This window comes from Symphalangus syndactylus, chromosome 19 (assembly GCF_028878055.3).
Source record: "Symphalangus syndactylus isolate Jambi chromosome 19, NHGRI_mSymSyn1-v2.1_pri, whole genome shotgun sequence".
NCBI lineage: Eukaryota > Metazoa > Chordata > Mammalia > Primates > Hylobatidae > Symphalangus > Symphalangus syndactylus.
Window position 1 is genome coordinate 10306454 of NC_072434.2, and position 26289 is coordinate 10332742.

Consider the following 26289-nt stretch of genomic DNA (forward strand, 5'->3'; position numbering starts at 1 on the left):
TGGGCGACAAGGGCGAAACTTCATCTAAAAAAAAAAAAAATTAGCTGGGTTTGGTGGTGGGTGCCTGTAACCCCAGCTACTTGAGAGGCTGAGGCAGGAGAATTGCTTGAACCTGGGAGGCGGAGGTTGCAGTGAGCCAAGATTGCACCATTGCACTCTAGCCTGGGTGACAGAGTGAGACTCCATCTCAAAAAAAAAAAAAAAAATATGGGATAGGAGTTCAACCTTATTCTTTTGCATGTCAATATCCAGCTGTTCCACTGCCATTTGTTGAAAAGACTATTCTTTTTAAACATTTTATTTAATTATTTTATTATTATTATTTTTAAGATAGAGTCTCATTATGTTGCCCAGGCTGGTCTCGAACTCCTGGGCTCAAGTGATCCTCCCACTTCGGCCTCTCAAAGTGCTGAGATTATAGACGTGAGCCTCCATGCCCTGCTGAAGAGACTATCTTTCCCTATTAATGTAGGAGTTATCACCCCTGTCAAAAATCATTTGACCATATATGCATGGATTTATTTCTGGACTTGCAATTCTATCCCATTAGTCTATATATTTGTCCTTATGTCAGTATCATACTGTTGCATGCAATTTTATTTATTTTATTTTATTTTATTTTGAGATGAAGTTTTGCTCCTGTTGCCCAGGCTGGAGTGCAGTGGCGCAATCTCGGCTCACTGCAACATCCGCCTCCCAGGTTCAAGCAACTCTCCTGCCTCCCAAGTAGCTGGGATTAAAGACATGTGCCGCCATGCCTGGCTAATTTTTTGCATTTTAGTAAAGACAGGGTTTCGCCACGTTGGCCAGGCTGGTCCCGAACTCCTGACCTCAGGTGATCCACCCAGCTTGGCCTCCCAGAGTGTTGGGATTACAGGTGTGAGCCACTGCACCCAGTCTGCGTGCAATTTTAAAGGAAGATCTCTATGGCTTACTTTGGAAAATGGTTTATTGGAAGCCGGCCTAGATACAGGGACCCCTGTTGAGCAAACAATGGGAACTGGACTAGGTTCTGGTAGTGATGATGAAGAAATGGGAAGAGATTTGGGAGCTGTTCTGGACCAGAATTAGCAGAACTTGGCCAAAATTGGGTGCAGCAAGTGAGAAAGAGAGCACTCAAGGAGGATGTTGTTTCTGGCTTGGATGATAGATGGTGCCAGTTCCTTGCAATGGAGGAGAATAGAAGAGTCCTATTTAGAGGAAAAATGGAGAGTCTGTTTTGGATGCTCTGGGTCTGAGGTGCCCTAATCTCAGCTGTTCTGTGTGTGCACGTGTGTGTGAGTGTATAGGTACTTGTACAAGTGCCTAACACATTCCAGGCCCTTATATCTGATAACAGTGTGTTCTCAATGATGAACTGGACAATCTATCGATAGTTCCACCCCCTGAAGGCTCTAGCAACCCTTGTCCAGGGCCTGGAAGGGTTAATTGAGGTGGAGAAGGGAGGATGGCAATTGGTCAATGATTCTCTCTGTCTTAGACAGCACTAGCTGTTTTATGGCTGTGCTCTGCCCTTTCCATTTGGGGCCCCAGGATTGTAGGGCAAAGGCCAGTAGGCAGTTTGTGGCTGTCAGCAGGAAGTAGTGAGCTCCTTTAGCTCCTATAGATCCCACCCAAGCCTCTCAGCAGCCACGGCTCCTCCTAATGCACAGGACCGTTTGGTAGAGGGCAAGCCACGGGCTACCCCAGTCATTGCCAGGCAGCTCTGAAGCCTTGCCTGTCTGTTGCAGGATGGAGGAGGAGGATTGCGGGCAGGTCAGCTGGGGTTGAGATCTGTGGCCTTCTGCCCAGTGACCTGGTATGGTGCATCTGCTAGGGTAGAGATGAAGTCTTTCTTCCTCAGCCCAAACAAATTAGGTCTTTGAAGATCTTGCTCACTGCCTCATAGGCTGCAACAAGCCATATTTTCCAGGTTAAAAATGCCTCCCTTTGGTGACTATGGTCTGTGTGTGTGCATGTGGCACGTTTACACATGGGTGGGAGAGATCATTAAGGGAAGATTCACGCTCCTCCTTAAGTAAAAAGAGACAAAATTATGGACATGCAATTAAGTACAGGGCTTTGGAAAGGGACTGTGAAATCAAGGAGCAATCAAAGTTTACATTCAGGGTAAAATTGCCTCTGGTGCTCATGGTAAGTGAACATTTCTTGCTTCCAAGGCAGATGCAAAGCTGTGCAGGAACCGCTTCCTTGGAACTTGCTTCCAAGGCAGATGCAAAGCTATGCAGGAACTTGCTTGGAATGAAGACAGCTTCCATTGGGTGCTGAATGCCTTATTCCTTTCTGCCCACAGTGCCTGGCAGAGAGGAATAAAACAAGTAGCTACCATTTAGGTAAGGGCTTCGGTGGACCATGTACTCCATGCCAGGCACTGTAACTACAGTCACCCCTGTGGAAGGCTTTATGTGTTCCCTATCTTAGAGATGGGGAGGACAAGAGCCAGAGGGGAAAAGTCTCTTGCCCACGTTTACCCAGACTAGCAAGAGGTTGAGCTGGGCTTTAAACTCAGGACTACATGAATACAAATCTATGGTCTTTCCAAAGCCATGCTATAAAGATACACAGCAAAATTTGTGGAGTGAGTAAATGATTCACTGAATGAGTTATCACATGAATGAATGATAAATGAAGAAGTGATGAAATGAGTTAGTGAAAGAATACATCATCAAATGAAGAAGAGTCTCCCCTAGCCACCCATTGCCCTTCTCTTATTTCCTCCTTTCCTTCCCTCTGGCCTTCCTCTTCCCTCTCCTCTTTACTGCCATTTGTCTTCTCCTTTATCCCTCCCTTCTCTTACCTCTCCTTTCTTCCTTCTTCTCTTCCCTCTTGCCTTTCTCCTCTCCTCCCTTCCTTCCTTGTTCCTCTCTTATCTCCCTACTTTCCTTACCACTACTTAGTATTTCTCCCTATGCATGTTGATCGCCATCCCGATTTTTTTTTTTGAGACAGGGTGTCACTTTGTCACTCAGGCTGGAATGCAGTGGCGTGATCACAGCTCATTGTAGCCTCAACCTCCTGGGCTCAGGTGATCCTCCCACCTCAGCCTCCTGAGTAGCTGAGACAGCAGGCACATGCCACCATACCCAGCTAATTTTTGTATTTTTTTGTAGAGACAGAGTCTCATTATGTTGTCCAGGCTGGTCCTAAACTCCTGGACTCAAACAATCCTCCCGCCTCGGCCTTCCAAAGTCCTGGGATTACAGGCATGAGCCCCTGTACCCAGCTGCACTCCCTGTTTCTTGCATTTTCTTTTCTCTTCCCCAGCTCTCTCATCTCCCTCGCCCTTCCCCCACCACCACTGTGTGGTTCTGTCCTTACCCCTTGCCAAAAGAAATTAAAAGCAAAACAAAAACTACAAACAAAGAAGAGAGAAAATAATGAAATAACACAAACGGGCTTTGGACATTTACTGTGTGTCAGGTGCTATACTAGACATTATAAATTGGCAGAGAACAAGGCAGTTGCAGTTTCTGCATCAGTGGAGCTCTTCGGCTAGTGGGGAAGCCAGGCACCGTGAGCCAAGAGATGGGAAGAAACAAGGTGGCCTGAGAACTTTCAGGTGGCCCCCACCTGTCTAGGGAACCTGGAAGGCTCTTAGCGTTTGAGCTGAAACCTGAAAGGGTGAAGCAGCAGTCATTAGCTGGGGAAGGGGAATGGAGATGGATGCCCAGCCTGTGGAACACCCAGACCTAACTGGGAGAGCTTGCCTCTTTGGAGGAAGTCAAAAGAACCCTGCAAGGGTGGAACAGAAAAGGAAAGGGACATATGGAGGGGCAAAAAGGGTGAAAAGGGGACTGGGACCAGATACAGAGGGCCTTTTGGGTCTGCTAACAACTGGAAAACTCTACCCTAAAGATAACAGGAAGCCATGGAGGGGTTTAGGCAAGGGGATGGCTTAGAGATGGTGTTGGCTGCCCAGAAGGCCAGTGGGGTGAGTGACCTTCCTCTCTTTGACCTTCACTTCCTCAGGTATAAATACTAAACTCTCTCTCTCTGTGTCTGTGTGTGTAGTGTGGAGCTTGTTAGCAGATGTGCATGCCTGGCCTGTGGACTGTGCAGTAAGTGTTGAAAAAGGCACTCTTCCCTGACTTGATTTCCTTCTGCATCTCCTCCCAGGGCCCCACTCCTGCTTAGAAACACCATGAATGCAGGTGAGCTGTCCCTATGATTCCCACAGGGAGGGTAGCCCCAGATTGAGGGTGGGGGTGCTGGGAGGACTGGGGAGTTCATCCAGCAGTTAGATTGCTGCGTTGAGGCAGGTGTTTGACAGCTGCCCCATGGTCTCCTCCACATAGCCCGCTTCACCCGTAACAGGCAAACTGTTAAGGCTATAGGCAGCTTTGCCAGGGTTGCTCTGAGAATCTAGTGCCATGGGTACTGGCAGAGGAGTTCTAGCAACTTAGGAGTTTGTCTCTGGTTTGGAGCACCCCAGTCTTGCAAGGCTCAGGGCTCCTTGTTGGTGCACGTAGGTTACCCTGTCACATGTGGCCAGCTGGAAGTGGGGTAACTTATAAGGAGGCTCCTCCTTCCCTTTTTCTGCCTTAAAGTAGAAGAGACTCCTCATTTGTCTATTTGTAAGCTTCCAATTGTGTAACTGGCACTGGGCTAGGAGCTGGGGTTGCCCCAGGGGCCAAGGTATACACAGTTCTTGTCATTGCAAAGCTCGTCTCTAGCAAGAGCTAGACCACTAAATGAGTCACTGGCATGAAATGTGCTGAGTATTTTGCTAGCAGTGGGATTAAGCAAAGGATAATGAGAATTACCCCCGTGCAATCCCACAAGCCAAGGGTACTGAGTTTGTCCAGGGTCATGAGCCAGGAGGGAGCAGGTTGTGGTCAAAGAATGGAAATGAGAGACTGTGGAGGCAAGTGGCGAGTGATGGGCTGGAAAGGTGGGCTGGGCACAGTCCGCAGGGCCTTGTAAGTCACAGCAAGGGGCTTTCATCCTAAGAATAGTGGGAGCCCTGGAAAAGCCTTACCAGGTGTGGCATGGCTGCATTTGTCTTTTCTCTCTCTCAAGACTGCTGCTGGGAGTGTGACAGTTGGCTGTTGGAGAGAAGGGGGCACTGGCATTGACAGACCTCCAGACTGGACATGGCCCTGAGTCCAGGGGCTAACCTGGTCTTCCATGAAGACCCAAAGATGACACCGAGTCTCCCCTCCTGTGGGACCCCGGGATTAGGGTCTGGTACCATCCCTCGGTCCCACCCAGACACGGCTCATGTGCCTATGTTGAATCTGCTCCCAAGTCCTGGCTTGGCACTCGTTCCAGATCTTAATGCTTCTTTGAGTCCAGTCTCAGGGGAGGCCTCAGGCCTGTGGTCTGAAAACACCCCCAGACCTGATGACAGCAGGGCCATCGTTCCAGCCTCCCTCCAGATCACCAGTTCTTGTTCTGGTGAAGCCCTGGACCTGGATTCCAAGGATGTCTCAAGGCCTGACTCACAGGGGCTCCTCTGTCCAGCCTCAAACCCCATTCTGAGCCCTAGCTCTACTGAGGCCCCTGCTCTGAGCTCCGGGAACCAACCTCAGTCAAATTCTGAAGATGCCTTCAAATGCCTCTCAAGTAAGATTTTTGAGTTGGGTCAGAGAAACTCCAACCCTTCTAGGCATGAATTAAACCCATTTATAAGGCACCATTCCAGAGAAGGTCTGGTTCTGGGCCACTGCATCACTAGGCCAAGCTCAAAAGCACTCCTTATTCCAGCCTCAAACTCTTCGCTGGACCTTGACTCCAATCCATTGCTCAACATGGACTCAAGAAACACCTCCAAGCTGAACCTGAATGTAGCTCCAGATTCTCGTGGGACCCTAATCCCAGACACAAACGAGACCATCACTTTGGCTTCACATAACATCTCTGAGTCTGTTTCAAAAGGAGCCTTTAGTACCACCTGGAGCACAAGTTCAAAGGAAACCATGAATGTGGCTTCCAATGGCCACCCCAGATCTGATTTGGACGTAACCATCACTCAAGCCTCGTATGTGACCTTGATTCCTGGCTCCAGTGATGGTATAAGCCTGCACTCCAGCACCCATGGGCCCAACTCCACCATCTCTCCACCCTCATGCGTGACTCTAATCCTGGGTTCCAATGAGACTCTGAGCCTGGACTCCAGCCTCCTATTCAGCGACACCTCCACTTTGACACTGAGCAGTCAGCAGGATGATGCCAAGGACAACAGCATCCACACTGTGCCCCTGGAGGAGAATCTGGAGAGTTGGAATGAGATGGCCAGCATTAAGGTGGGCCAGTTCCCGCTGGGATTCCCCACCTCCAACCCCGCAGGCAAGGACGCCGTGACCTTGCAAGGCATCCCTGAGGGTAAGGCCAGGGCCGCAGCCCTAGAGAGAGCACTGTCCTGGAGGAATTCTGTCTTCAGACTCTTAGGGCAGGGAGAGGAGAAGCAAGGAAGGGGACAGCAGGCAGTTGATAACATACGATCTATTAATTCTATACTAGACATCTAATAATCGGCCTCTGCTAGCAGTGTGACTTGGGACGAGCTACTTAATCTGCCTGAGCTTCAACTTCGTTGACTGTAATATCAGTATATAACTGGGCGCAGTGGCTCACGCCTGTAATCCCAGTACTTTGGGAGGCTGAGGCAGGTGGATCATCTGAGGTTGGGAGTTTGAGACCAGCCTGGCCAACATGGTGAAATCCCCCGTCTCTACCAAAAATACAAAGAATTAGCCGGGCGTGGTGGCGCATGCCTGTAATCCCAGCTACTCGGGAGGCTGAGGCGGGAGAATTGCTTGAACCTGGGAGGCAGAGGTTACAGTGAGCTGAGATCTCACCATTGCACTCCAGCCTGGGCAACAAGAGCAAAACTCTGTCTCAAAAAAGAAAAAAAAAATCACTGTGTAATAATACTTCTATTCTGTCCAAATTATAAGTCTATTGTATCAACAAACTATCCCTTCCATTCAAAATGTACATCTCTTTCTTCCTTGATACATTTCAGACCTGGCTTCTCAGGTCTGAGCAAGGCCTTGGGGTCCTGTCTGGAACCTGTGCCTCCCTCCTGATTTGTAGGATTTCTGTAAATTAATCCCCTGTCAGTTTCTGATGCTGTAAATATCTTTTCTTAATCAATTTTTATTTGTCCATGTGCCAACACTATATTAAGATTTTTTAAAAAGGACTATAGTTTTGTAAATAGGTGTTCATATCTGATGAGAATCCCTTTTTTTTTTGAGAGGGAGTTTCATTCTGCAGCCCCGGCTGGAGTACAATGGCTCGATCTCGGCTCACTGTAACCTCTGCCTCCTGGGTTCAAGTGATTCTCTTGCCTCAGCCTCATGAGTAGCAGGGATTATAGGCGCCCACCACCACGCCCAGCTAATTTTTGTATTTTTAGTAAAGACAAGGTTTCGCCATGTTGGTCAGGCTGGTCTTGAACTCCCGACCTCAGGTGATCTGCCCGCCTCAGCCTCCCAAAGTGCTGGGATTACAGGCGTGAGCCACCACACCTGACCGATAATCCTTCTTTAAAATTGTCCTGAAAATCAACTTAGCTATTAATAGATAACATTTTATTTCATTTTATTTTTTGAGACAAAAAATAAACTCTGTTGCCTAGGCTGGAGTTCAGTGGTGCGATCATAGCCCCTTGCAGCTTTGAATTCCTTGACTCAAGAGACCCTCTTGCCTCAGCCTCCCGAGTAGCAAGGACTACAGGTACACACCACACCGCCACACCTGAGTAATTTTATTTTTTATTTTTTGTAGAGATGGGGCCTTGCTATGTTGCTCAGGCTGGTCTTGAACTCCTGGCCTCAAGCTCTCCTCCCACCTCTTCCTCCCAGAGCTCTGGGACTACTACAGGCATGTTCCACCACGTCCAGCCTCTGTACATTTTAGAATGCATTTCTAGGGTTTCTTAGGGCTTTTTTTAGGGTCTCAAAAAAACCTTGCTGCATTTTTTAAAGAATGTTATCAACTTATTCACCTATTCACATATTCCTTTACATAGGATATATGCTTTACTAGGATTTAAAAAATTCTTCATAGAAGTCTAGTGCACCGTGGGTTGGGTTAATCGTAGATACTTTATAGCATTTTTTTTTTTTTTTTTTGAGATGGAGTCTTGCTCCATCACTCAGGTTGGAGTGTAATGTCATGATCTCCACTCACCACAACCTCCACCCCCTGGGTTCAAGTGATTCTCCTGCCTCAGCCTCCCGAGTAGCTGGGATTATAGGCATGTGCCACCACGCCCGGCTAATTTTTTGTATTTTTAGTAGAGACGGGGATTCACCATGTTGGCCAGGATGGTCTCAAACTCCTGAACTTGTGATCTGCCCACCTTGGCCTCCCAAAGTGCTGGGATTACAGGCGTGAACCATCACGCCCAGCCTATAGTATCTTATTTTCTAATAAAATTTCTACTCGTTATTGATGATGCTGATGATCTAGAGGAACTTTGTTTTTGCAAGTTTTTCTTTTTTTGAAAAAAAAAAAAAAACAACTTTGTGGAGATATAACTGTAAATACAATTTGCTCTTTTAAAGTATGTAATTTAATGGCTTTTTATATACACAGAATTGTGCAACTATCGCCACAATCAATTTTAGAGCATTTTCGTCATCCCGAAAAGAAATGCTGCACCCCTTAGACATCACCCTCAACCCATGCCAGCTCTCAATCCAGCCCCGGGCAATCACTAATCTACTTTCTGTCTCTATAGTTGACCTATTTTGGACATTTTATATAAATAGAATCATGTAATATGTCATCCTTTGTGACTGGCTTCTTTCACTTAGCAGAATGTATTCAAGGTTCATCCCCTTTGTAGCATGTATCAGTACTTCATCCCTTGTTATGGCTAAATAATATTCCATATATGGACACACCACATTTTGTTTATGTCAGTTGATTGCCATTTGGGTTGTTTCTATCTTTTGGCTATTTTATTTTATTATTATTTTTTTTTGAGACAGAGTCTCGCTCTGTCACCCAGGCTGGAGTGCAGTGGCGCAATCTCGGCTCACTGCAAGCTCCGCCTCCCGGGCTCACACCATTCTCCTGCCTCAGCCTCCCGAGTAGCTGGGACTACAGGTGCCCACCACCACGCCTGGCAAATTTTTTGTATTTTTAGTAGAGACGGAGTTTCACCATATTAGCCAGGATGGTCTCAATCTTCCGACCTCATAATCTGCCCACCTTGACCTCCCAAAGTGCTGGGATTACAGGTGTGAGCCACTGCACCTGGCCTTGGCTATTTTATTTTTCTTTTGTATTTTTATTTTTTATTTTTTTGAGACAGGGTCTCACTCTGTCACCCAGGCTGGAGTGCAGCGGCATGATCTCGGCTCACTGCAACCTCCACCTCCCAGGCTCAAGCAATCCTCCCACCACAGCCTCCCAAGTGGCTAGGACCACAGGCATGCACCACCACATCTGGCTAACTTTTGTATATTTTGTAGAGGCAGGGACTCACCATGTTGACCAGTCTGGTCTTGAACTCCTGGGATCAAGCAATCCTCCCTCCTCAGCTTCCCAAAGTGCTGGCATTACAGGCATGAGCCACCATGCCCGGCCAATTTACTAATATTTTTTCTTCTATTCTGTTGGTCGCCTTTTCATTTTCTTGCTGGTGTCCTTTGAAACACAAAAGTTTTAAATTTTGGCATTGTCCAATTTGTCTAATTTTTCTTTTATTGTTTGTGCTTTTGGTGTCATATTTAAAGAAATCATTGCCTAGTCTAAGGTCATTAAGATTTATGCCATGTTTTCTTCTAAGACTTTAATAATGTTAGCTCTTACTTTTAGGTCTTTGGTACAATTTGTGTTAATTTTTGTTTATGGTGTGAGGTGGGGGTTCAGCTTCATTATTTTGCATGTGGATGTTCAGTTATTATTGTCATATAATTCACAAGCCATATAATTCACCCATTTAAAATGTGTCAGCCAGGTGTGGTGGCTCATGCCTGTAATCCCAGCACTTTGGGAGGCTGAGGCGGGTGGATCACTTGAGGTCAGGGGTTCAAGACCAGCCTGGCCAACATGGTGAAACCCTGTCTCTACTAAAAATACAAAAAAGTAGCTGAGGCTGGGCGCGGTGGCTCATGCCTGTAATCCCAATACTTTGGGAGGCCGAGGCAAGCAGATCATGAGGTCAGGAGTTCGAGACCAGCCTGACCAACATGCTGAAACCCTGTCTGTACTAAAAATACAAAAATTAGCCAGGCGTGGTGGCACACACCTGTAATTCCAGCTACTCAGGAGGCTGAGGCAGGAGAATTGCTTGAACCTGGGAGCTGGAGGTTGCAATGAGCTGAGATTATGCCACTGCACTCCAGTCTGGGCAACAGAATGAGACTCCATCTCAAAAAAAAAAAAAAAAAAATAGCCGGGTATGGTGGCACATGCCTATAATCCCAACTATTTGGGAATGGCTTGAAACTGGGAGGTGGAGGTTGCAGTGAACCGAGATCACGCCACTGCACTCCAGCCTGGATGATGGAGTGAGACTCTGTCTCAAAAAATAAATTAATTAAATAAATAAATGAATAAAATAGAAAATAAAATGTGTCATTTGCAGAGTGTAGTGGCTCATGTCTATGATCCCAGCACTTTGGGAGGCTGAGGCAGGAGGATTGCTTTAGCCCAGGAGTTCAAGACCAGCCTGGGCAACATAGCAATACCCTGTCTCTACAAAAAAACAAAAATAAATTAGCCAGACATGGTGGTGTGTGCCTATGGTCCCAGCTACTCAGGAGACTGAGATGGGAGGATTGCTTGAGCCCAGATAGTGGACGCTACAGTGAGCTGTGATCGTGCCACTGTACTTCAGGTTGGGCAACAGAGTGAGACCTTGTCTTTTCAAAAAAAAAAAAAAAGTGTGATTCAATGGTTTGGGTTATATTCCATTTTTTAGTGCCTCTGTTTTTGGTGCCATATGCAAGAAATTGTTGCCAAATCCAGTGTCATGAAGATTTTTCCCTGTGTTTTATAGTTTTAGCTCTTGTTTGTTTGTTTTTTTTTTTTGAGATGGAGTCTTGCTCTGTCACCCAGGCTGGAGTGCAGTGGCGTGATCTTGGCTCACTGCAAGCTCCGCCTCCCAGGTTCACGCCATTCTCCTGCCTCAGCCTCTCCGAGTAGCTGGGACTACAGGCGCCCGCCACCACGCCCGGCTAATTTTTTGTATTTTTAGTAGAAACGGGGTTTCACCATGGTCTCGATCTCCTGACCTCGTGATCCGCCCGCCTCGGCCTCCCAAAGTGCTGGGATTACAAGCGTGAGCCACCGCGCCTGGCCCTCAGCTAACTTTTTAAATAATTTTAGTAGAGACAGGGTTTCACCATGTTACCCAGGCTGGTCTGAACTTCAGGGCTCAAGTGATCCACTGCCTCACCCTCCCAAAGTGCTGGGATTACAAGCATGAGCCACCATGTCCAGCCAAACCTTACCATCTTAAACATTTTTAAATTATTATTATTATTTTTTAGCATCAGGGTCTCACTCTGTCACCCAGGCTGGAGTGCAGTGGAGCGGTGATAGCTCACTGCAGTCTCAAACTGCTGGGATCAAGTGATTCTTTCACCTCAGCCTCCCAAATAGCTACGACTGTAGGCACACACCACTACATCTAGCTAATATCTTGTAGAGAAGAGACCTCGCTATGTTGCCCAGGCTGGTCTTGAACTCCTGGCTCAAATGATCCTCCTGCCTTGGGTTCCCCAAGTGCTGGGATTTCAAGCATAATCCACCACACCTGGCCCTATCTTAACCTTTTTTTTTTTTGAGATGGAGTGTCACCCTGTTGCCCATGTTGGAGCGCAGTGGTGCAATCCTAGCTCACTGCAACCTCTGCCTCCCAGGTTCAAACAATTCTCCTGCCTCAGCCTCAGTAGCTGGAACTACAGGTGTGTGCCACCATGCCCTGCTTATTTTGGTAGTTTTAGTAGAGATGGGGTTTTATCTTGTTGGCCAGGCTAGTCTCAAACTCCTGACCTCAGGTGATCCACCTGCCTAGGTCTCCCAAAGTGCTGGGATTACAGATGTGAGCCACCATGACTGGCCAGCCATTTTTAAGTGAACAGTTTAATACAGTGGTATTAAATATATTCGTAATGTTGTGCAAGTATTGGCACCATTTTCTCTCCATAACTCTTCATCTTATGAACCTCAAACTCCATATACATTAAACAATAGCTTCCCATTTTCCAGTCCCCCAGCCCCTAGCCACCACCATTCTACTGTTTCTATGATTTTCACTACTCTAGGTACCTCATATAACAACTTCATTCTTTTGCATGTGGATATCCAGTTTTTCTTGCTCTATTTGTTGAAAAAACTGTCCTTTCCCCAGTGAATGTTCTTAGTGTTCTTGTCAAAAATGGACTGACCATAAATGTGTTTATTTCTGGGTACTGTATTTTGTTTCATTGGTCTATATGTCTGTCCTTATGCCAGTACTGTGCTGTTTTGATTATTATAGCTTTGTGGTATGTTTTGAAATCAGGAAGTATGAGTCCTCCAGCTTTGTTTTTCTTTCAAGATTGTTTTGGCTATCACGGCCACTCTGCTTTTTTAATAGGAGCATTTTATCCATTTGCATGTTTAAAACAATGTATTTTCAAATTATAGTAGCCTTTTAAAAACTTTTTTGGGGTATAAGATGGATTGGTAAAATATGTAAAGTGTGCTAGTCATCTCAAGTGTACAGCTTAATGAAAATTTATAGAAGTATACACTGTGGTAGCTACCACTCAGATCAAGTCCCGGAAGCCCAGAAGCTTCCCTTGTGTCCCTTTCCAATCAGTATCCCTTCTTCTGGGGCAAGATTTCTCAACTTTGGCACTATTGATATTTTGTGTTGGGAAATTCTTTGGTGTGTGTGTGTGTCTATGTTGGTGGTGGGGATGGGGGTGCTGTTCTATGCATTATGAAATGCACCCATCCCTGGACTCTACTTAGTAGATGCTAGTAGCAACCTCCCATTGCCACCCTCAAGTTGTAAAAACCAAAATGGTTTCCAGACATTGCTACATGTTCCATGGGGGTTGGGGGGACAACTGCTCTTGGTTGATAATCACTGCCCTGGAGGTGACAATTCCGATTTGCATCACCATAGACTAGTTTTGCTTATTCTTGAACTTATTGCCAATAGAATAGTACTGTATTTACTGTGTGTGGCTTTTTGTTTGTTTGTTTGTTTTTGTTTTTTTTTAGATGGAGTTTCGCTCTTGTTGCCCAGGCTGGAGTGCAATGGTGCGATCTCGGCTCACTGCAACCTCTGCCTCCCAGGTTCAAGTGATTCTACTGCCTCAGCCTCCTGAGTAGCTGGGATTACAGGCATATACCACCACGCTTAGCTAATTTTTTGTATTTTAATTTTTATTTATTTATTTTTTGAGACGGAGTCTCACTCTGTTGCCCAGGCTGGAGTGCAATGGCGTGATCTTGGCTCACTGCAACCTCCACCTTCGGGGTTCAAGCAATTCTCCTGCCTCAGCCTCCTGATTAGCTGGGATTACAGGTGTCTGCCACCATTTCTGGCTACTTTTTGTATTTTTTTTTTTTTTTTTGAGATGGAGTTTCACTCTTGTTGCCCAGGCTGGAGTGCAATGGCATGATCTTGGCTCACCACAACCTCTGCCTCCAGGTTCAAGCAATTCTCCTGCCTTAGCCTCCTGAGTAGCTGGAATTACAGGTGTTAGCCAGCATGCCTGGCTAATTTTGTATTTTTAGTACAGACAAGTTTTCTGCATGTTGGTCAGGCTGGTCTTGAACTCCCAGCCTCAGGTGATCCACTTGCCTCGGTCTCCCAAAGTGCCAGGATTACAAGCGTGAGCCACAGCGCCTGGCTGTATTTACTGTTTTGACTCTGGCTTCTTTAGTGCAACATTGTGTCTGTTGGATTCATCCATATTTTGTATTTCAATAGTAGATTGCTTTTTGGTGTTCTGTAGTAATCCATTGTATGGATATACCACAGTTTATTCATTCTGCTGCTGATGGACATTAGAATTGTTCCTATTTTTTGGATGTTATTAATAAGTAGCTGTGAACGTTGTTGACCATGACTTTTGGTGCAGAGATACACTTATTTATGTCAGAGTAGAATTTCTGGGTCATAGTGCAAGCATAGTTATAGCTTTAAGAGATATTGCCAAACAGTTTTTCAAAGTGATAATCTTAGTCTGTTTGTGCTGCCATAACAAAATGCCTGAGACTGAGTAATTTATAAACAACAGGAATTTATTTTCTCACAGTTCTAGAGACTGGAAGTCCCAGATCAAGGCAGCAGCATTTGGTATCTGGAGAGGGCCCGCTTGCTGTATCCCTAATGGTGGTAGGTGGAAAGACAAAAAGGGGCTGAACTCTGTATGAAGCCTCTTTTATAAAGGCCTTAATCCCATTCTAGACGGTGGAGCCCTCATAATTTGACAACCTCCTAAAGTCTCTGCCTCTTAATACTATTGCACTGGAGATTAAGTTCAACATGAATTTTGAAGGGGACACAAATATTCAAACCACAGCAATGACTGAATTAATTTACGCTCCCACAAACAATGTGAGTTTCAGTTGTTCCACATTCTCACCAAGGTTTGGTATTATCAGTTAAAAAAATTGTAGTCAGGCCAGGTGCAGTGGCTCACACCTGTAATCCCAGCACTTTGGGAGGCTGAGGCAGGCAGATCACCTGAGGTCAGGAGTTCGAGACCAGCCTGAGCAACATGGAGAAACCCCGTCTCTACTAAAAATACAAAAAATTAGCCAGGCATGGTGGCACATGCCTGTAATCCCAGCTACTCAGGAGGCTGAGACAACAGAATCGCTTGAACCCGGGAGGTGGAGGTTTCAATGAGCCTAGATTGCACCATTGCACTCCAGCCTGAGCAACAAGAACAAAACTCCATCTCCAGATAAAAAAAAAAAAAAAAAGAGAGAGAGAGAGAAAAATAAAAAATTGTAGTCATTCTAGGGGGTTTCTGTCTAGTGATAGTTCATTGTGGTTTTAATTTGCATATCTTGATAACTACTGATGTTAAGCATCTTTTTACATGATTATTGGCAATTTGCATATCCTCTTTTGTGAAGTACCAGTTCAAACGTTTTGTGCTTTTTTTTTTTTAATTTCTTTTTTTTTTTTTTGAGACGGAGTCTCGCTCTGTCGCCCGGGCTGGAGTGCAGTGGCGCGATCTCGGCTCACTGCAAGCTCCGCCTCCCGGGTTCACACCATTCTCCTGCCTCAGCCTCTCCGAGTAGCTGGGACTACAGCCCGCCACCACGCCCGGCTAATTTTTTTGTATTTTTAGTAGAGACGGGGTTTCACCGTGGTCTCGATCTCCTGACCTCATGATCCGCCCGCCTCGGCCTCCCAAAGTGCTGGGATTACAAGCGTGAGCCACCGCGCCCGGACTTTTTTTTTAATTTCAGAAAGGAATGGCATGTACATTTTGCTCATTTAAAAAAATTGGGTTGTCTCTTTTTCTTATTGGTTTGTGGGAATTCTTTATGTAATCCAGATATGAGTTCTTTGTTAGATACATGAATTTTGACTCTTTTCTCCAAGTCTGTGGCTTGATGAAGCCTTTTATTTATTTTTAAATTAAATTAATTTTAAATTTTTTAAAGAAATGAGATCTGTTGCCTAGGCAGGAGTGCAGTGGCACAATCATAGCTCACTGCAGACTCAAACTCCTGGGCTCAAGTGATCCTCCTGCCTCGGCCTCCTGAGTAGCTGGGATTACAGGCATGTGCCACCATGCCTGGCTAATTTTGTATTTTTAGTAGAGACGGGGTTTCTCCATGTTGATCAGGCTGGTTTCGAACTTCTGACCTCAGGTGATCTGCCCACCTCGGCCTCCCAAAGTGCTGGTATTACAGGCATGAACCACCACGTCTGGCCCTGTTCACTTTTATTAACTGTGCTTAGAACAGTACTGGTCATATAGTAGGTACTTAAAAATATTATTTCTAGATTTATTTATTTATTTATTTATTTATTTATTTATTTATTTATTTTGAGACAGAGTTTCGCTCTTGTTGCCCAGGCTGGAGTGCAGTGGAGCAATCTTGGCTCACTATAACCTCTGCCTCCTGGGTTCAAGTGATTTTCCTGCCTCAGCCTGTTGAGTAGCTGGGTTTACAGGCGCCCGCCACCATGCCCAGCTAATTTTTGTATTTTTAGTAGAGACGGAGTTTCACCACATTGGCTAGGCTGGTCTCGAACTCCTGACCTCAGGTGACCCACCTGCCTTGGTCTTGAACCCAGGAGTTCGCAACCAGCCTGGGCAACATAGTGAGACTCCCATCTATACAAAAAATGTAAAAATTAGCCAAATGTGGTGGCGTGGGCCTGCAGTGCCAACTAGTTGGGAGGCTGAGGTAGGAGGATCACTTGAGCCCAGTAGGGTGAGGCTGCAGTCAGCCATGATTGCACCACTGCACTCCAGCCTGGATGACAGAGCAAGACCCTGTCTGCAAACAAAACAAAACAAAACTTGGAGAAAATTTGAGCTGGGTGTGGTGGCTCATGTCTGTAATCCCAGCACTTTGGGAGGCCGAGGCAGGCAGATCACTTGAAGCCAGCAGTTCAAGACCAGCCTGGCCAACATGGTGAAACCCTGTCTCTACTAAAAATACAAAAATTAGCTGGGCATGGTGGCGCACACCTGTAAACCCAGCTTCTCAGCAGGTTGAGGTGGGATAACTGCTTGAACCCGGGAGGTGGAGGTTGCAGTGAGCCGAGATTGGTGCCACTGCACTCCAGCCTAAGCGACAGAGACTCCATCTCAAAGGAAAAAAAAAAGTTGAAAACATACTATAAATTGTTTTCCCTGAATCATTTCAGAATAAGTTTCCAAATGATGCCCCATCATCCCTGAATTTCAGAGTGTACTTCTTACAAAAAAGGGTAAAATATAACTATCATAATCAAGTAATTAATACTGATACACAGCTACCATATAATCCTCAGGCCCTATTCAAAAGTCACCAGTTTTCCCAGTAATGTTCTCTACAGCAAGAGGATCCAGTTCAGAACCACTCATTGTACATTTTTTCTAGTCTGATCTGTCTCCTGCAGTCCTCAGCCTTTCTTTGACTTTCCTGTCCTTGATACATTTGAAGATGACAGGCAAGCTATTTTTGTAGGATATGCCTCAGTTTTGATTTGTCTGGTGCTTGCTCGTGATTAGATTCAGGCCACGCATTTTTGGCAGGAATAGCACAGAAGTGACGCTGGGTTTTTCTCATTGCATCCTGTCTGGTGCCTCATAATTTTGATTTGTTTGTTACTGATGCTGTTTGCTTTCATCACTTGAGTAGGATGGTTGCTGCCAAGCTTTTCCAGTGTGAAGTCAATATTTACCCCTTTGTAGTAAATATCGTGTGGTCAAGTACTTTGAAACTATGTGAATATCCCATTCCTCATCAAACTTTCAATTTATTTATTTATTTGTATAGTATGGACTCAAGGTTTGTTAGTTTATTCAATGGGCTATAATCCGTTTTTTTCACAATTTATTGTGATACTCAACTTTTTCTCAGTTTGATCAGTGGACTCCCCTTCCAGCAAACTTCTGTAGAGACCAGCCTGGCCAACATGGTGAGAGCCCCGAGCTCTTTTTTTTTTTTTGAGATGAAATATTGCTCTGTTTCCCCGGCTGGAATGCAGTGGCACAATCTTGGCTCACTGAAACCTCTGCCTTCTGGGTTCAAGCGATTCTCCTGCCTCAGCCTCCCTAGTAGCTGTGATTATAGGTGTGCACCACCATGCCCAGCTAATTTTTGTATTTTTAGTAGAGGTGGGGTTTCACCATGTTGGCCAGGCTGGTCTCAAACTCCTGACCTCAGATGATCCACCCGCTTCGGCCTCCCAAAGTGCTGGGATTACAGGCGTGAACCACCACGCCCAGCCCTCATCTGCCCAAAAAAAAAAAAAAGCACGCTTTTGTGTCCCTTTGACATTTGACATGTCCTTATCATTCAGGTGTCTCGGGTTCATCCTGGACTATCCCTGCTTGAGTCCTGGAATCAACCATTTCTCCAAGGAGCCTTGTTCCTTTTAGTGGGGAATGGTATTTAGAAGCTAAGATCTTGGTGTTGGCTGTGTTCACTACAATTGGGGTTATTTCTACTTCTCCACCCTCCAGCGTCCTCTGGTGGTCGAGAATCTGAAGTTCCAGGTTTTCACAGGCCCCAGTGACCTTGTCCTTGGAAGGAGAAAGATCCTCTCTCCTTTGGTGTTCCCCTCAACTCCCTTAAATAAAGGACTCTATTGGTTCTGCCCAGTAAGTTTTCATCCCTGGGCCAATCGCTGTGGCTGGAGGCATGGGACACTCTTAGGAGTGGAGCTTGGGTCCCAGGCCCACACCTATCTGAAGAGTGGGTGCTGGATGTGTCCTGAGGAATCCAGCTTCACCTAGCTACATGGAATAGGGTGCACCCAGGAAAGATGAGGCTCTTTCACCAAAAGAAAGTGAAGAGATGGGGGGCTGACAGAACAGCACATGCCTCTCATAACAAGTAGGTGTTTAGCTATGAATTGTGATAACTGCTGAAAGAAGAGATTCAGACAATGCACGGCAAGGACCATAGTGGCCCTTGCAGAGCCCCAGGGTGGGGGTGGCCTTTCTCAGGACGGGCAGGCAAGCCTAGGCCTGAAGGAGAGCCTTAGCGGGGCAAGGAGGTATGGCGAGCAGCAGCCCGGGTAGAGGGAACCACCGTACAAAGGCCCTGAGGGGAAATGTGCCCAGTTCTGGAAGGAGGCTGGTGTGGCCAAAGCACAGTGAAGCAGGCAAGCGGTGGGAGATAAGGCTGCAGAGGAGAGCAGGGCACAGCCGGCCAGGCAGGGCATTGAAGGCCTTGGCAAGGATGCTGGCTTTGTGCTCAATGAAATGCAGTGTAACTGAAGGGTTTTAGGGAGGGGGTGACATGAGCTGATGAACACTTAAAAGCTCAGTGTAGGCTAGGCACAGTGGCTCACACCCGTAATCCTAGCACTTTAGGAGGCTGAGACGAGTGGATCACTGGAGGCAGGAGTTTGAGACTAGCCTGGCCAACATGGTGAAACCCCATCTCTACTAAAAATACAAAAATTAGCCGGGCGTGATGGTGGGTGCTTGTAATCCCAGCTACTTGGGAGGCTGAGGCAAGAGAATCACTTGAACCTGGAAGGTGAAGGTTGCAGTGAGCCAAGATAGCGCCATTGCACTTGCACGCTAGCCTGGGCAATAAGAGCGAGACTGTCTCAAAAAAAAAAAAAAAAAAAAAAAAAAAAGGAAGCTCAGTGTGGCTGCTGGGGTGGGGTAAGGATTGGAGCGGCCTAGAAGGGAAGGAGAGAGATGGCATGATGGCATCCTAGGTACATCACAGCTTTATCCACCTTCTCATTGAAATCGTGCCTTGCAGGAGCCTTTGATGAAGTTACCTCATGCCTGGTGAAGGTGTCAGAGAAGACAGAAGGTGGCAACAACATGGCTCTGGTATGCCTCCTGCCCAACCCCTAGCTGACTGTCCTGGGATACTTCCGTCCTGCCTACCCCCTACCCCCCAGCCCAGCAGCCTCGGCATTCCTCGTGCCTCTGCCCAGCTCTCCTTTTCTCCATAACATTCGTTGCCGTCTGATGTGCCATATGCTTTGTTTATTCATCTTCTTTCTTGTTCATCTCCCCCACAAGGACATACCCTCCATTACTCGGGCATTTTTGCCTGTTATTCACAGCTATAACTTCAGCATCTAGAACAGTGCCTGGCACATAACAGATGCTCAATAAAATACTTTTAAACAATTGAATGAATTGTGGGAGGGGCTCTGAAAGGGGCAGAAAGTCTAGAAGTGGCCTTTTTTCAGGACAGTCAGGCCCAACCCAGGTCTGGGCCATTTGGCAGGCTCAGGAGGCCCAAGAAGACCAGTTCAGCAGGTGAGGCACACTTGCGTCTGCAGGACTTGGCGAGGGCCAGTGGGGAAGACTAGACAAACTGGTGGACGTGAGTGCGACACAGGGAGTGTGGACAAGGCTGCTTGGTGGACAGAATGTGGAGGAGGTGGGGGATCCATCCAGGCCCGGACATGCAGGAGGCAGGCCCTGCCTCCAGGCTGCTTCAGGGCCAAGCTTCAGTCCCTGGGGCAGTGCAGGGCAGAGATAGGGAGAAGTGACTGGACTAAGAGGAGGCCCTGCATTCAGGGAGCATTTATCCTCATCCCATGGCGTCCTTCTAGTTGTCCACCGTGTTCCTGCCACGCTGGCCTTTTTCTGTTTCTCACACACGCCAAACTCATTCCTGCCCCAGGGCTTTGCACATGTTTCTTCTGCTAGGAAAGTTCTATAAAATGGGCACAACAAAGCTGAAGTGAGGCCCATGCCATATGATTTGCACGCACCTACCATGGGGCCTGCAAAAAGAAGACTTTTTACTGATGTCATGGGGCCAAGGGAAAATGTCCCCTTCATCCTCTGAAGCTTTGCTGAAAAAAATCAACTCGCAAAGGCAGATTAATTGAAGAAAATCTACACACATTTTTTAATGAGTACATGGAGAGAAGCACAGAGTGATTACCTGCCCCCCAATAAGGGCTCAGAAGCTTATATACCATTTTGAGGTCACAGAAAAAAATGGGGGCTTGGATCCTGGCAAAACAGGTTATAGGAGGCGGGAGAAGAGGAATTTTTTTTTTTTTTTGAGGCAGGGTCTTGCTCTGTCACTTGGGCTGGAGTGCAATGGTACGATCTTGGCTTGCTGCAGCCTTAACTTCCCAGGCTTAAGCGATCCTCCCATCTCAGCCTCCTAAGTAGCTGGGATTACAGGCATGAGCCTCTGTGCCCGGCCCTGGGCTATTTTTTTAATTTTTTTATTTTTTGCCTAGCGGTGAGGTCTCATTATGTTGCCCAGGCTGGTCTTGAACTCCTGAGCTCAAGCCATCCTTCTGCCTCAGCCTTCCAAAGTGCTGGGATTACAGCAGTGAGCCACCATACCCAGCAACAGAAGAGGAATTCTGTTGAGGAGCAATAAGGGATTAGTAGCAAGAATTAATGGATCCGGAACAGAGATTATCTTGTGAAAGGGTCTGTTCAGATGTGGTTACATTCTTGGTCTTACAGGGAAGGGAAGGAACAACAGTTGATCTCCTTGGTAGATCTTGATCTTAGGCAGATCAAGGAACTTCACCTTCGTCTTGTACTTTGGGAGAGATCAGAGAGACCTGGAAGCTTCTTCAATTCAGCATGTCCAAACACCATATTGTGGGTTATCAGTTTCTGAGCCCTAACACTGTCATTCAACACATTTCATTGAGCCTCTACTATGTGCCAGGCACTGTTTCAGGCACTAGGGATACAACAATGATGTGACCTGACACTCTAGTTTGGGGAGACAGACAGGCCTTACCCCTAGTTCTTTGCATAGCTAGCTCTTTCTTGTCATTTAGGACTCAGCCCAGATGTTAACTCCTCTGAGTGTTCTTCTCTGACCATTTGGATTAAATTAGCCATCCCTCTGTCATCACTCTTACAGTTTAAGTTACCTATTGCTATTTAACAAACCACCCCAGAATTTAGTGGTTTAAAAGTTCACTCTGGGATAGGGATGGTGGCTCACACCTGTAATCCCAGTACTTTGGGAGGCTGAGGTGGGCGGATCGCTTGAGGCCGGGAGTTTGAGACCAACCTGGGTAACATCGTGAGACCCAGTGTCTACAATTTTTTTTTTTAAGTCGGAGTTTTCGCTCTTGTTGCCCAGGCTGGAGTGCAATGGTGTGATCTCGGCTCACTGCAACTTTTGCCTCCTGGGTTCAAGCGATTCTCCTGTCTCAGCCTCCCAAGTAGCTGGGATTACAGGCACATGCCACCATGCCTGGCTAATTTTTGTATTTTTAGTAGAGACAGGGTTTCATCATATTGGTCAAACTGGTCTTGAACTCCTGACTTCAGGTGATCTGCCCACCTCGGCCTCCCAAGTTGCTGGGATTACAGGCGTGAGCCACTATGCCCAGCTACAAAAATTTACAAAGTAAAAAAAAAAAAAAAAAAAAAAAAAAATTAGCTGGGCATGGTGGCCCAGTAGTCTTATGTAGTCCATGTAGTCCTAGCTACTCAGAAGGCTGAGACTGAAGGATTGCCTGAGCCCAGGAATTCGAGATTATAGCGAGCTGTGACTGCATCACTGCATTCCAGCTTGGGTGCTGGGGGCATTAGAATTGGAGAGGCCCAATTTCTCATGATTCTGAAGTTTAACTGGGCTTAGCTGGGTGGTTCTTCTGCACAGTATAGACTGAGATCACTCAGTGGGACTGGAATATTCAAGATGACCCTCTCATTTTCCAGGGCCTCTCTTCGCATGGTCTGTAATCATTGTCTTTTTTTTTTTGAGGCGGAGTCTTGCTCTGTCGCCCAGGCTGGAGTGCAGTGGCGCAATCTCGGCTCACTGCAAGCTCCGCCTCCCGGGTTCACGCCATTCTCCTGCCTCAGCCTCTCCGAGTAGCTGGGACTACAGGCGCCCGCCACCACGCCCGGCTAATTTTTTGTATTTTTAGTAGAGACAGGGTTTCACCGTGGTCTCGATCTCCTGACCTCGTGATCCGCCCGCCTCGGCCTCCCAAAGTGCTGGGATTACAAGCGTGAGCCACCGCGCCCGGCCGATCATTGTCTTCTAGCCTGGGCTTCCTTGCAGTACAGTGGCTAGGTTCCAGAGGGAAAAAGTAGAAGCTTCCAGTTTGCTTAAGGACTAGTCCAGGAACTGGCCCAGCATCACTTCCACATTATTCTGCTGGTCAAAGCAAGTTGTAAAATGAGCCGAGATTCAAGAGGAATCTGTCCTTTTGGATAGGAGGAGCAGAAAAGAACTTGCAGCCATTTCCAATGTGCCACACTCCTCATCAAATTAACTTGTCTTTTCTTCTTTACTGTATGAAGTTAGTTTTCTTATTTCATGGTCATTGTTTATTTTCCTTCTTCTCCCTTAAGATGATGAGAACGGAGAGATTAGTTGGATATTGGTTAATGTGTTCTCTCTCTCAGGTAGCAGAATGCCTCAATCTGACTTGTATGTACTGGGAGACCCATATGAAGTGTTACTAATGGTGCAATTTCAGGTTGAGGGATTGGGGCCCTTTCTGTCCCCTCCTTAGTTGACTGGAGAAGGGGGAGTACTTTGCAGTCCCTCATATCTGGTCCTCTTCCAAATGCTGGCATTCAGGATTAACTCCTCCAACCCCTCAATATTCTCCAATCTTTACCTCACCCCAAGTTCTCCTTGCGGGGGCCTCTCATTTCTCTTGCGCCAATGCTGGCTTGCCTGCAGGTGTCGGGTGGTTAACAGTGCTGTATGGGCAACCCCTGAGGACTGGGCTCAGTGGGGCTCTCACTCTGAGGTTTTGCCCTCTGCTGTCCCCTAGGTTGAGAATGTCGCCACCCTTCAGAAGAGCCAGGATCTGCTGGAGGCAGGAGAAAAGAAGACCATGATAAAGAAGATTATGGTGGGGGAACCACAGGCGGGTCTGTGGCACTGGGGTGGGAGGGGGCAGAATTCCTGAGTCCATCCACTGATGAGACGGCAGGGGTGGGAGGTTGAGGTGGGAAGAGGACGGGATGAGGAGGCAGGACACCGGGAATTGAGTCTCAGCTCCACCTCGAACTGCCCTCCACCTACACAGAGGGAGCTCAGGCAAGTTCTGAGCCTCACTCTTCTCATCTCACAGACGGGTGTGATAATACCTGTGCCATTGGCTTGTTGGGAGGACACAACGCAATGCTTAGTCTACAGTAAAGGCTTGCACCCCCAGAAGCAGTTCTTATTACTTAATGCATTCCTTTCCCAGCAATTCCTTCTGGTGGGCAACTTTAGACAGTTTCCTCATCATTTTGATAAATACAGTCACTCCACCAGAATGGACTGTTGCAGGAATAACCACTGAAGCTTCCAAAATTGTGTTTGTGTTTGTGTACTTTACAGAGACAACAAAAAAGTCCTTGCCCTCCATACCTTCATTTAACTAACATTAATTGAGCATCTGCTGTGGGTAGGTGCTAGATCAAAAATGAGAAGCAATTAGAAGGACATACTTTATTCTGAGACAGGGCCATGCTCTGTCACCCAGGCTGGAGTGCAGTGGCGCCATCATGGCCCACTGCAGCATCAAACTCCTGGGCTCACGGGATCCTCCCGCCTTAGCTGCTCGAGATTTGGGACCACAGGTTTGTGCCACCACACCCAGCTAATTTTTTATCTTAAAGAAATGGACATTTGGCCAGGTGTGGTGGCTCATGTCTGTAATCCCAGCACTTTGGGAGGCCAAGGCAGGTGGATCCCTTGAGGTCAGGAGTTCGAGACCAGCCTGACCAAAATGGTGAAACCCCATCTCTAATAAAAATATAAAAAAAGCTTAGCCAGACATGGTGGCACGTGTCTGTGGTCCCAGCTACTCAGAAGGCTCAGGCAGGAGAATCGCTTGAGCTAGGGAGGCAGAGGTTGCAGTGAGCTGAGATTGTGCCATTACACTCCAACCTGGGTAACAGAGCAAGACTTCGTGTCAAAAAAAAAAAAAAAAGAGTTCAAGATGATTCCGGCCAACATCATAAGGTCTCATCTTAAAAAGAAAGAAAAAAAAAAAACCCAAACATTTTAAAGGAATGCAACTGGGCAGTTTTCAAGGGCCACACGTCGTGGCTTTTGCTTTGGACCAGTTCCGTGGTTTGAATACGCCTCCTGGAGGCCGGGCATGGTGGCTCATGTCTTTAATCCCAGCCTTTTGGGAGGCCAAGGCAGGAGGGATGGCTTGAGCTCAGGAGTTTGATACCAGCCTGGGCAACATAGTAAGACTCTGTCTCTACAAAAAATAAAAATACGTAGCCAAGTGTGGTGGCATGAGCCTATAGTCCCAGTTACTTGGGAAGCTGAGGCGGGAGGAGCACTTGAGGGGATGCTGGCTGCTGTGACCGGCTCCTTGTGAGGGGGGCAGCCTTGGCCCTGGCAGCCTGCAGTAGCCCTGTCCTCATCGGCCCTTCTGTGGCCCCCTGTCCAGAGGCAGATCCAGGAGGAGCCACTGGATTCTCTCTCAAGCTCCGTCCGCAAGCAGGCCATGGAGATCCTGACCCAGCTGAGGTGTCCACAGCCCTCTCCCTGTTCCCACAGCCCCTCTCCTCTCTTCCTCCACTTCCACCTCCCTCCATCTCTTCACTGTACCCTCCCCCAACCCACCCCCACCCCTCCCCCGGTGCCTTTTCCCCTCCCCTCGCCCAGTCCCTGCGCTCCTCAGCTCAGCCCCCGTCTTTAGCGGTAGGGCCCCTCTCTCACTCCATTTCTTTGCTTTCTGCCTCTTCTCCAGCCACACCCAGCCCACCCTGGACATGCGGGAGAGGTCGGAGCTGATGAACATGTGTGTGCAGAGCGTGTTCTCCCTGCCCTCCGTGCAGGCGATGCAGGAGAAGGACGAGGCCAAGGCAGAGACCATCCAGGTGAGGCGGGGCCTTCCCAGCAGGTCCTCAGGGCCGGCCCATGTTCCGGGAGGAGATATGGAGCTGCATCCTCCAGCTCATTGTTCTGTGGCCTTGGGCAATTCAACTCACTTCTGTTGGTCTGAGTAGGTACTTGATAAATGGTGAATAGATGAACCATTCAAATAAAGACACTCGCCTGGGTGCAGTGGCTCATGCCTGTAATCCCAGCACTTTGGGAGGCTGAGCCGGGTGGATCATGAGGTCAGGAGACTGAGACCATCCTGGCTAACACGGTGAATCCCCATATCTACTGAAAATACAAAAAAAAAGAAAAAAAAAAGAAAAAAAAATTAGCTGGGCATGGTGGCAGGCACCTGTAGGCCCAGCTATTCAGGAGGCTGAGGCAGGAGAATGGCTGGAACCTGGGAGGCAGAGCTTGCAGTGAGCCAAGATTGCACCACTGCACTCCAGGCTGGGCGACAGAGCGAGACTCCGTATCAAAACAAAATGAAACAAAACACCCATCCCGTCCCCTTCTGGGCCCTGCCCTATGGGAGGGATGTGGGCAGATGATGGCATGGCCAGGGGAAGCAGCGAGGATTGGGAGGGGCAGGGCTGAGGCCTAGGCTGTAATGAAGACAGACTGGGGGAACTGGGGCTGAGGCCTAGGGAAGCAGAACCTCAGGGGGCTCATGCGAGCATCTTTAAACCTCTCCAGGCGTTCCTGGGAGGAGGGGTGGAGGTGACCCTCAGGGTAGGATGAGGGAGAGAGAGGGTCAGTGGGGAAGGTTAAGGCAAAGGGTTTTAGCCCAGGGTGCAGCACATTCATTTATCACTTCATTTAGCAAATAGTAACTCAGTACCTACTCCATGCTGAACCCAGCACAGGAGGCTT

At 47.3% G+C, this 26289-nt stretch overlaps 1 protein-coding gene across 17 annotated transcripts in view; it reads left to right on the top strand.

Moving 5' to 3' along the window:
• Positions 1-26289, top strand: part of MROH7 (maestro heat like repeat family member 7) — a 99144-nt gene that overhangs the window by 33921 nt on the left and 38934 nt on the right. For 11 of the 17 annotated variants that reach the window (XM_063613096.1, XM_063613102.1, XM_063613098.1 and 8 more), the window contains exons 2-7: positions 4117-4151; positions 5020-6324; positions 19372-19445; positions 23354-23434; positions 24980-25059; positions 25283-25412. In XM_063613096.1, the coding sequence (XP_063469166.1) occupies positions 5094-6324; positions 19372-19445; positions 23354-23434; positions 24980-25059; positions 25283-25412 (1596 nt within the window). In that variant the 5' untranslated portion in view covers positions 4117-4151; positions 5020-5093. The remainder of the gene's footprint in view (positions 1-4116; positions 4152-5019; positions 6325-19371; positions 19446-23353; positions 23435-24979; positions 25060-25282; positions 25413-26289) is intronic. The other 6 variants (XM_063613108.1, XM_063613109.1, XM_063613107.1 and 3 more) reach the window with 4 other exon arrangements.